Below are 11,628 nucleotides of genomic sequence, written 5' to 3'. Positions count from 1 at the left end.
TCTTGGCTGTTTCTGTCGTCCATCCCGCTTAATTCAACTCAAGGACAACTGCTTTCAAAGGTTTGGGTGACACTTAGTGGTGACATGCATGTATGCGTCCACTCATATTAAAACAACTCAAATTGGAAAAGGAGAGAAAAGGGCAAAAAAGAAAAGACAAGTACAATGTTATATGAATTATAATTTTTATATAGGAGGAATCTGTGACATTTTAGAGTGGATCAGTGTCACGATACGTAAGATTTTGCTGTGCGGCATTCTGCCACCCATAATGTTAGAATCCTGCAGATGGCAGTAGATGGGAACCTGTGTAGGCAGTACAATATCTTAACCCCCCATCATGAGCTATATTTATGTGTAATAATTCCTGGAAAGACTTTACATGTACCCTCTTGCTCATCTGGCTTTACTCGTGTAAATCGTATTGGTTCTCTGGTTGATTAAATTACTGCTGGTTATAGAAACTGAAACATTACTAATGCATAGATTTTTTCTTTAGATAATGCAAGTGGATTTGTGGAGCAAAGCCAGCACAACTGAGGGGAATCTAAAGAATTACATATGACCAATATTGGCCTACATTGCTCTGTCATAATTATATGTAACAAAATAATTCAGCATTGTTGTCAGAGTGAGCATAGAAACTACACATATAATTCAACTGCTGCAAGTGGCCTAGCGGGTATAGAATCGGACCCGTAATCCTGAATCACCAAGGTGCCACTGAGCAAAGTACTGCCCCCACACACTCACTAAGGGCGATAGTGTAAGTGTAGTGATTGTCATACACAGCACATCGACGACGCAACCATTTGCATTAACATTTACATTTACAGCATTTATCAGACGCCCTTATCCAGGGCGACTTACAATCAGTATTTACAGGGACAGTCCCCCCCTGGAGCAACTTAGGGTTAAGTGTCTTGCTCAGGGACACAATGGTAGTAAGTGGGATTTGAACCCGTGGTCTTCTGGATCATAGGCCAGTATGTTACCCACTAGGCTACTACCACCAAACGCAACAAAAATGTGTCCTCTGCTTTTAACAATCACCCTTAGTGAGCAATGGGCAGCCATGACAGTGTTTTGCTTTGCTCAGTGCTTTGCTCGGATCACGATTCGAACCAGCAACCTTCTGATTACGGGGCCGCTAGTTAAGCCTTAACCCTTGTGTACACCGTGCGCTGCGCTTGCTGTGCATCACAATGACAATCCCTTCACTTTCATAATACAGAATAGGAAATAGGTGTGATCAGGTGGCTGGGGTGAGGAGGTGTGGACAATCAAATGGTGGGCCTGGCGCCCTCTAGTGGCCTGGCACGTGACATTGCTCCAGAACAGGGGTTGGCAACCTTTAACACTCCGTTTGGCTGTTTGGACCAGGCCCCACAAACGAGAAAGCACCGGGAGATGCAAATTCACATGCAAAATAAAGATAACACTGCATATTTCTTTTTACTTTCATGCTATGTTTGTTGCAACGCTAGTTTGTTGATTGTGATATTTTATTCATGCAAAGAACATAATTGCGGGGGCAACTAGCACAAACATAATTGTAGAAGCCAATGACGTGACAAATGTTTGAGAAATAAAAAGGAGATTTGGCCAGGTGGGGTGGCGGGCATATATGCACATGCGGCATTTGTAACAGTATACGGATGAAAGAGCCACATGCGGCTCCGGAACCGCGGGTTGGTGACCCCAGCTTTAGAAGCACTGGGCAGAAGACGAGGAGAGCAGAAGGAGGAGGCAAGAAAAAAAGCCTCATGAAACAACTTCTGACCAGACACCAAGCGTTTCAGTGATTTGGGGATTTTAGGGCTGTCTCAACATTGACAAGACTGGGGTCTTATACTCTTGTTTCCTCTCGTTTTTCATAATGGATTGATTGTAGAGCTACAAAGATGAACATAGACGAAGTCTGGAGTGAACTACTGAACATTCCAAGACACGTCTGAATTAAGTTCATTTAAGATCACCAGCTCGTCATCCCGTGAGAAGGTGTTCCCAGGTCGTTCGTGCCGTCCATTCACACTTAGCTCCGTTCAAAGGGCCGAGCCAGTCACAAAAACAAGAGGGCCATTTGATGAGCCTGTTTCGAAAGGATTAAAAAAATTAAAATAAGAAAGGGACCCAAAGTCTTCTGCAGTTGACATGGTGGCCTGAGCTTTTTATATTTCAAATGTATGTTCAAGTGTAATCAGCATATTCTGATGTGCTGATCAGCACATTCTGATATTGTTCTTGTTGTTGCCTGTCTGAATAATGTAATTTATTGCCCACAACATAGATGCTGCTCATTACTGGCCCTTTGTCCTGAGAGCGCACCGCAGTATTACAGCAGACTAAAACTGCTTCGGTAATGAGCCAAAAGCATAATTAAAGTATGAAAGTACAGTAAATCCAGATGTGTTCCTGAAGTTATCAACCAAAGCCTGTAAGGCTAAATGACGTAAGCAGTCCACTGGTAGTGTATTCTTTGGGGGTGGGTAGAGGGCAAAGCCACTAATTCTTTAAGTGGGGGGTCATTAAGGAAAATTCCTGAACTCTCGCTGAGAAGTGAATCCCCATATGGTAAGGTTTAAATTCCAGAGGAATTTCCCTGTGTCATGCCCACCTTATCTTGCTCCGGCTGTGTCGGCCAGGAAAGATAAAGCTTATCTCCCCTCTCGGCCACTACATCAGCGCTGCTTTTTTAAGTGAAATATATATGTTAATTTTTTTTAATAATCGCATGCTGTGTTGTAAACATATTTAAAAAGGAAAAAAAGACAACAGGAAATATACCCATTTACAGATACAATGTCTGAATAATCTATCCATCTGAATAATCTATCCATCTTCACACATAAAAATGATTTTATTATAGACATATTCACTGTTATTTTAAAAAATGGTTTATGTTAATGCTTTACAACAGAGGGAGACAATGAGCAAAGCATGCTAAAAAATGTATGAATGAACATTTGATATGTTCACTTTTATGTATGGTGCCCTCTAGTGAGGAAAGATCAACCTGTCAATTAAAAATGTTCATTTTAAACCCCAGTAATTTAATGAGGCAAATAAAATAGTGTCACTGACTTGGGTGGAATAACCCTGCCACAGAAAATAATAAATCCTGGCTTTATAATGTCCCATGAAACACATGTTTTTACTGTATTGCATTCCTGATATGTATCAATACCGCAAACGGGTAACAAGGTCCCTAACTAGATCAGTCCCTGCTGCCTAAATACCATTTCCTGGCCATTGTGAGGGAAGCGCCTTGCTCCCTTGGGCAACACAAGAGGAACATCTGTTCCCAACTGAGGACATTTTTATGGTTTACGTCTTGTGTCTCTTAGTGTCACAAGGTCATGCTCTTGCCTGGTCAGAAAACAGAACCAGCGACTGTTGTCTATAAGCATAAAAAAACTTGGTTATTTATAAATCTCGGGTGAGAAATGCAGGCAAACTGAAAGGATAGAAATGTCACTTTAGGATAGAAATGTCACTTTAAATCAACACGCAGAGCAATTTTAACTTCCAGACATCTCCCAAATATGGTGGTTTGTTCTTATTTCAGGCTCTTCCTTTTGATTATGCCGGGTAGATTTTGATGAAAGTCTACAACACATGTCATGCTGACATACATAAAAAAAATTCTCTCACTGCCATCTTGGGAAAAACACAATTTTTTCCACACAAGATAAAATTGCTCTGTAATCTGTGCATGCACAAGATTAGTGCATGGACTTTGATGTCACAGACATATAGATAGACAGACAGATAAGATAAATAGACAGACAAATAGATCAATAGATAGATATATAGACACACACACACACATATATGTGTGTGTGTATGTATATATATATGGACAGATAAATAGGCAGACATATATATATATATATATATATATATATATATATATATATATATATATATATATGGACAGATATAGATATATAGACACAGATAGATAGATATATAGACACACACACACATATACACACACACACACACACACACACACACACATATATATATATAGGCAGACAGATAGATAGATTTATGGGCAGATATATATAGATAGATATAGATATATAGATATATAGACAGGCAGATAGATAGATAGCTAAAAATCCATCCACGGATCAAGTGGACACCGCTGGCCGGGCTGTGGTATTTTCCAGGCCCGGCTCTGGTGCGTAATGGCTTTTCCACCCCCGTCTCGGCGGCGTCGCCGCTGAACGCATGAACGACGTGTGAACTCCCCCGACATGAGCGCCACATTCCTGCAGCCGGGGGACAATGGCGGCGGACAGGTGTACAGGTCCCCGTCCCCGCCCTCTCACATGCAAAACGCGGCCGGTTAAACGTGTGAAAACGCGGCGCTTAATGGCCGCAAATCACCGAGGCCGCTATAAACATGCAAACAGGATTTAATTCCCCGTTAATTGCACGTCACGTGTTTTTTTTTTCATGGATGGAAGTTGCCGCTTTTCCGTACATGCGTGTTTCATGCGTGTCGCTGCGCCACGATCCTTACAAACACCGGTGACCCCGCATTAATTGATGAGCGGCGGGGACAGTCGCGCCCCGGGGGCTCAATTTCACCGTAAAGGGGCTCGTGACGACGCGCTCACAGCGCGACATTGTCCTCGTCCCCGCCGGACGGGGGAGTAGAACGAGGGCCTTGTCCGCCACGCACCCACGTCGCGCTGACAAGTGGCGCTTTTGTACCGAACTGCGGAATTAAATCAGGCCCCCCCCCCCCACACGTCCGAAATAAATCACGGCGCCAAAATTAAAAAGTGACCTCACAATTCCACACCAACTAGAGAATTAATATAAAAGGGTGTAGTATACTAGTGGGTAACACACTCGCCTATGAACCAGAAGACCCAGGTTCAAATCCCACTTACTACCATCGTGTCCCTGAGCAAGACACTTAACCCTAAGTGTCTCCAGGGGGGGACTGTCCCTGTAACTACTGACTGTAAGTCGCGCTGGATAAGGGCGTCTGGTAAATGCTGTAAATGTAAAAATATAATATTACTGGTATCAATCCCCATCTCAGCACGATGCTTTCTGGTGACTGTGAAAGACAGAGACAGAGAGAGTTCTGTTCCGACAGGGGACGCTGCGATTTCAGGATTAAAATATAACACCGCGAATAAAAAACACGCGGGGGACATATCTGGAATACGGGAGGAGTATTTCCACGGAACCCCGCGTGAAAGTTGGTCACGTCGTGGTGTGACGGAGACTCGTCATGGTTTAGCGCGGATTAATGTCCCCGTTTCCTCGGGGCACCTGCGGCCGCGACCCTCGCGGGTCCCTTTTTTTTTTTTTTTTTTTGGCTGTCGGTCTTCAGTGGGATGTAATTTGGGGCGGGGACACGACTTCACACCCCAACCCCCTTCTCGCGTCGCCGTGGTATATGAGGGGGACGCGTGGGACCGGGGTGGGTGCAGCTTTCCAGAAGAAGGTGCTCCGGTCACATCGACCCGCGTTCAGGAAAAAACTTCGCAAAACTTTCTTTCTTTCTTTCTTTCTTTCTTTCTTTCTTTCTTTCTTTCTTTTTGCCGTTTTCAGCGGCCCGGCAGGGTGCTGTGGGTTCGAGTTGTTCTGCGTAAAGAAAGGGGGGGGGACGCCGAAAAAAAAAATGCCTCGATCGTTCCTGGTGAAGAAGTATTTCTCCAACAAGAAACCCAAATACAGCGAGCTGGAGAGCCAGAATGGTGAGATTTCATGCGCCTTTATTTTTGATGTTTGCCTCGTTTTATGCATCTGTGCGGTCGTGTGGTCTCGCCAGTCAAATGAAGTGACGTACAGACGCTCACGATGATGAATGGTTTCTCTCAGGTCCTCTTTTCGCGGTGGTGCCCGAAGGTTACCCGCCGGCCGAGCTTCCGATGGAAGGCGGCCTGGTGTTGACCGGCTACTCGGCCGGGCTGGTGTGGAACAGGGAGGCTGTCCCCGTGTCGCCCGCCACGGCGTCCCCGGCGGGCCCGCTGGACCTCAGCTCGCAGTCCAGCAGCGGCGGCAGCAGCGCCGACGAGGACGAGGGACGGACGTCCGACCCGCCCAGCCCCGAGCACGCCGACCGCTTCCAGTGCGCCCACTGCGGCAAGGCCTGCAGCAGCCCGTCCGCCCTGTCCCGGCACCAGCTGACCCACTGCGGCAGCGCGGGCGCGGCCCTGTCCGCCGCCGGCCCGGCCGGCCGCTCCGCCTTCCACTGCAAGCACTGCCCCAAGGAGTACACCAGCCTGGGGGCGCTGAAGATGCACATCCGCTCCCACACGCTGCCCTGCGTCTGCACCACCTGCGGCAAGGCCTTCTCCCGGCCGTGGCTGCTCCGGGGCCACATCCGCACGCACACAGGTGAGTGGGCCGCGCCCGCGGGGCCGCCGGGGTCGCCGGAGCGCCGCACGCTTACTCACGCGCTGTCCCTTCCCCCCGTCCAGGCGAGCGGCCCTTCTCCTGCCCGCACTGCAGCCGGGCCTTCGCGGACCGCTCCAACCTGCGGGCCCACCTGCAGACCCACTCGGAGGTGAAGAAGTACCAGTGCGCCACCTGCTCTCGCACCTTCAGCCGCATGTCGCTGCTCCACAAGCACGGCGTCTCCGGCTGCTGCCCGTCAGCCTAGAGACCCGGGGGGGGAGTGCAGACGTCCCCCTCCCCGAAAACGGCACCTAACCAGACCTCCCGCCGCGCCCGCACCACGTTACAAACACGGGAGCGGGGTCCCGGTCGGTGGGGGGGGGGGGGATTCCAAGATGGGGACAGGCACCCGGGGCAGCTGGGCATGCAGTTAATTCCCAGGATGCCCTTCGGTGCCGGCTGGTCCGGGACTGTGACGGCGCAGCTGCTGGCGAGCAAGAGAGAGAGACACGGTGTGTGTACACAGCATGGAGGACATCTCTCACCATGCCCCACACACTTCCAGGGGCCGTATTGAGACAGCTGTCCCACGGCGGGGCCGCGGAGGCGGGGCCGCTGACAGATGTGTTGGCCCTGACCTCTTCCACAACCCGTACGATTGCTCTCTGCCCAGGAAGCAGAAGATAAACCGGAGAGAGAGAGAGAGAGAGAGAGAGAGAGAGCAGGGGTTGGTTATGCCAGCGCCCCCGTTATTACGTGTCCAGTAGTGCCTTGGTACACTTTATAAAACGTAATAATTCTGCTTTGTTACGACCGAACGTGCATAGTGAACGCTTGTACAATACACGGGAGGGCAAGACTGGAGTAGCGTTTCAATATGTTCTAGTATTGTGTGTGTGTGTGTGTTTGTGTGTATTTGTACTAGAGATGGACCCGTCCCGCTGCACAGATCAATTGTTTTTACTATGCAAGCCAAAGTGCGTTGATGAATGTGCAAAAAAAAAAAGAGCTCTGATTTGTATTTGGGAGCTACTGAGGAAATGCTGTGCAATCTGTTTCGACAATCACATTTAGGTCTGTTTTTATCTTTTATTGCTTTTGTACGAAAGACCAATGGCCTCTTCAAATAAAATTATTTATCTTTTGTTTAACGTCTGATGTCCCTGTGTGGTGCGTGGGGACAGTCGATGGGGAGGGGTGGACGGTCACATGCCGAGTGACTGGCAGGACACCTGTGCACACCTGCCAGCCTTTTCCGCCCCCGCCGCTAATGCTACGCTAACACGCGTCCAACGGACGCTGCCGAGCCGTCATGGCTGCAGGTGGACCGAGGGACGAGAAGACGGAGGCTCGCCACACTAACCAGAGCGCCCGGGCGGACCAGTAAACAGCAAACAAAACAGAAAGCGCCGCGTATCTGGAAAGCCCTGCTAGCTCGGCATGGAAAACCCGGCCTTGCCGCCGCGGGGGATTCCCTGTTGGGCTCCTGAGCGACACGGTAGATCGACGGTGCCCCCGTGACCCGTGCAGGCTGACGCCAGACAGTCTTGCTGAAGTAATGATGTCCTTCCTCTGCTGGTTTTTGCGGTACGGAGAGCTGAGGTTTTTCAGAAGGTCTCGGCGGGAGGAGGGGGGGGGGGGTCTGGTGTCGGCACCGCCACAGCTGGAGCCAGAAGGACTGGGACTGTTTCTTTTACTGCGTAACCTAAACAGCCGAGCTCCGGGGGGGGCAGGAGGACAAAGGAGGTTTTCTCTCCCCACTTCTGACATGGCCTGGCCTTGTGTGGGCCAGTGTTTGGGGTGTTTGGGGCACGCAGGTTTGATGTGGTCGGCCTCCAATTCAGACAGTGAGTCAGACACTTTTAAGACGGACGGGGGTTTGGTGGAGGAGAGGGAGGGCTCAACTTTATCCCACTGGTAACGGTATCATATTCAGCCAGAGGAAGGGTGCGTGGGTGGGTTGTGGGATGGAGGTAGGGGGGTTGGATGATGTATGGCTTCTCAGAGCGCCAGGCTCTTGCCTGAAATGACACATATTTTCTCCCTCTCGTCTGCTTTATTTAGACAAGAACACACACACACACACACACACTCACATCAACCAACCTGCAGTGCTCAACACAGGCCGTACATGATGGGTGATGGGCTCAAGATGGCCACCCTTTTCCTTCTCTTGTTTGCCCCGGTGGGTTGGGTGCCGGGCGCTGCAGCCATCATTCCAGGGGGGCTGTCGACGGCTCGTATTGTGTGTCTGTCACTAATGGCCGAGGAATGTCCCATTAATCAGGACCCGCATATGCAATGTTCACATAAAACACACCACGGTGATGTGAGTGATCTCAAAGCCACTCGGTTCCACCTACATCAAGAAACCACTCAAGAAATGTAAGCCCTTCAGCTACATCGCGCGGCTTACGTTTCATTGTCGCAGAATCTTGCACAGTTTGAGACTTTGACCCCCCCCACCCCCCCACGTGCAATCTATCCGGCAACCTGGTGTTTATTCCATGCTCGACTCACCATGATAGCACAGTTTCTCCCTCTGAAAGTGTTCTGAAAGGCCTGTAGCACGTTCACACCGCCAGGCTCAAGTGACTCAGTTGCAGTCTTTTGTCTGACTGGGACACATTTCCAATTTTCTCCCATAGCAGTGGGAACAGTGACGAACATCTTTTTTGATTTCATGGTGTGGTCGTAAATGTGTTACAGGTCCGATTTGTTCTAGTGCAACATCAGTCTGAACAGTCCAAGTGGAATCTGTGCTACTTTAATGCCCCTTCGTTAGTGGACGTGGCAATACAGCTAGTCAGGGAAATCTTTTGTGCCGAAGTGCTGAGGGCTTGTAGCTTGTGACATACTGAAATTCTGGATGAAATTGGGAATTTGATATTAGCAACATCTGAAAAAAAAAAAATCCTGTGAACGGCCAAGCGACGACAAATGTTGTTGTTTGACTCTGTCCAGTTTATGTCCCCAGGACAGAGACAATGGGCATTCTCCTTCCAGCTCTCTGTCCTTCCTTCCAGGCCGTGGCCCGGGGACTCGGCTGTGTCCCTGAAGAACTCTCTCCTCCTCCCCTAGCTGCTTCTGGACAGGAGGCAGGAAGCCTCAGCAGAGATTGTGCTGACCTAGTTTGGATCACGTCTTCTCCTCTTCTTTCTCCTCCCCCTTTTCTCTCTGTATTCCGCGCTCGCTCTCAACTCCGAGATCCAGCGTGCGTTCCCCTCCGTCCGAGCCTTAGAGCCCAGACCTTGGGACACAGGAAATGGCCTGTCAGCTTCGTATAAACACAACCCATCCTGAAGGGCTGATAAAAAGCATCTGGGTGGGGTTGCCGAGTAAGCACGAGAGAAGGTGGTGGTGGTGGTGGTGGTGGGGTTGGGGATGGGCTAATCTCTGCAGAATCTCTGATCCCGAGTCCTCATCCTTGGGCCGTAACCGTATGTGACAAGCTGGTAGTAAACTCAGAGCCGTCTCTAACTCGGCATGTTTGAGCCATGACGCACTCTGCCCCTGTTTATTCTGTGGTTCATAAGAGTTTGACTCACCAAGGATCATGTTTTAAGCCAGGAGGGCTTTAGTTGCTCGTTTTGGGTTACAAACAGTGTCACCGTCACAATGCTGTTTACTTCAGTCCTCACCTCACCAGCCAAGGACCCCAGTCGTTATGTGAGGGTCCTACTGCTTATTTATTCATTGTAACACATTAATTCCAAAGGATTTTTCCCCTCGGACATGCACTACACCTAATTTACACCTAATCTAATATGGAACCACAAACCATCCAACAATGATTAATTTTGATTCCCTTTCTAATCAATAATTATGCAAACATGCCAACGTTCATATTGCCATGCTTATTTGCAAAAAGCTCTTTCTTACTAAGTAAGTTGGACTTATGCATGTTGGGGGATGTAGAAAACCTAATGAAAGTGGCATGATGTCCACAAGGCTCTTGGAATGGGATGACGCATTACTGGAGAAGAAAAAGACAGTGAGAGAGGATGAGTGTCGTGCCTGTGGCTTTTATTGCATTTAGGTTTACTGATGCACTGGGGGCTTTGATCAGTAGCATGTGTTGTCCAGCCACGGGTCTGGCCTGTCTCAGCTGAGCAATGGCAGAAAATCAATAAATAGGCATGAGAACTCTGTCCTTTCTGTCTTTCACACAAACCAGACTTCTTCAGACTTCCAACGTCACCCGTACTTAAGCACAAGAAGAAGGGACAATTTGCATAGGAAATCAAACAATCAGTACACGGTTTTGTCATTTAAATGTCATCTGATGCAGGTCATGTGATGTCCAGTTGGACTTCCTAATTCAGGCAATGATCCCTCTTCTCCAGCAGCTGATAGAGCTGGACATAGCACTTGCCAGCTGGCTGTCCAGAAGAACTTGGGTCAAGATTTACACTGCTTCTTACATTCAGATGTATGTAAAACTTTGTACACAGACCTGAGTGAGTTTAAATAAAATCATCATGGCAGACAGAGTTTGAGAACTTGTCTTTACACTGCCAGAAACAGCTTTTCCATCACAGAGTTACAGAAAACAATATTTTTCAAATGATTGTGTGCAAAAAAAAGTGTTATTGCCTCTCGCAAGAAGTCTGCCCTTCTGTTCATGCCTACTATGCCATTTGTCTGATCAAAAAACAAATACATCAAGAACAGTGTATGCATTGCAGATTTTTATTAAACGTGTGAGCATAACATTTATTAACTGCAACCTACTGGAAATATTTCTTTGGGCAATTCTAGGGTTAATAAAAACACGCCTTGTGTTGCTACTGAAGCAAAAAACTACATGCTGGGAATGGACTTAACAATGAGTCCGGACAAGCCTGAGGAGCACGTCGTGACGCGATGCAGAATTCCCAATCAGATTAGTGCAAGAGAAAATCACTGAGCAATAGACAGGGAGGGGGGGGGGGGGGTACAGGGGGGCCAAATTATGGACATGTTGGTGAAACGGCGGACTGCGTGCCGAACAGTGAGACGCGGTCAGATCGTTTTTCTGGGCTCCAGGTGATGTGAAGGTGGGGCGTGTTGCTCGCCTCTGTAGTGCACCTGGTTGCAGAGAAAAGAAAGATCACTTGCGGACTCCTTCTCCTCCCTCCCTCCCTCCCTCCCTCGCTCGCTCGCTCGCTCTCACACTGTGAGAATTCACCGCAAGTATTTGCCTCGGAGGAGGCGCTGGATGTTCGGAGAGGCGCAAGGTGCACTTTTGTTCTCCTGTCAGGGCTTGCAGGGGCT

General features: G+C 48.7%; 1 protein-coding gene across 1 annotated transcript; it reads left to right on the top strand.

Annotated features, from left to right (window-relative positions):
- The first annotated feature begins 5,388 nt into the window (after nucleotides 1–5,388).
- snai1b (snail family zinc finger 1b) lies at nucleotides 5,389–7,523 on the top strand. The gene is made up of 3 exons (XM_028994207.1): nucleotides 5,389–5,729; nucleotides 5,854–6,372; nucleotides 6,456–7,523. Exons 1-3 carry the CDS (start codon nucleotides 5,429–5,431, stop codon nucleotides 6,635–6,637), a joined length of 1,002 nt encoding a protein of 333 aa, XP_028850040.1. The 5' UTR covers nucleotides 5,389–5,428; the 3' UTR covers nucleotides 6,638–7,523.
- The last annotated feature ends 4,105 nt before the right edge of the window (nucleotides 7,524–11,628 follow it).

Source organism: Denticeps clupeoides, chromosome 10 (genome assembly GCF_900700375.1).
Source record: "Denticeps clupeoides chromosome 10, fDenClu1.1, whole genome shotgun sequence".
In the NCBI taxonomy this organism is placed as follows: Eukaryota; Metazoa; Chordata; class Actinopteri; order Clupeiformes; family Denticipitidae; genus Denticeps; species Denticeps clupeoides.
This window is presented reverse-complemented; position numbering and strand designations above follow the sequence as displayed.

Bases quoted from the DNA above. Each gene is read 5' to 3' on its own strand.
- snai1b (XM_028994207.1), top strand. From the start codon at position 5,429: ATGAGGGGGACGCGTGGGACCGGGGTGGGTGCAGCTTTCCAGAAGAAG. The intron at 5,730-5,853 runs GTGAGATTTCAT...GGTTTCTCTCAG, and splicing joins CGAGCTGGAGAGCCAGAATG to GTCCTCTTTTCGCGGTGGTG. The intron at 6,373-6,455 runs GTGAGTGGGCCG...CCCCCCGTCCAG, and splicing joins CCACATCCGCACGCACACAG to GCGAGCGGCCCTTCTCCTGC.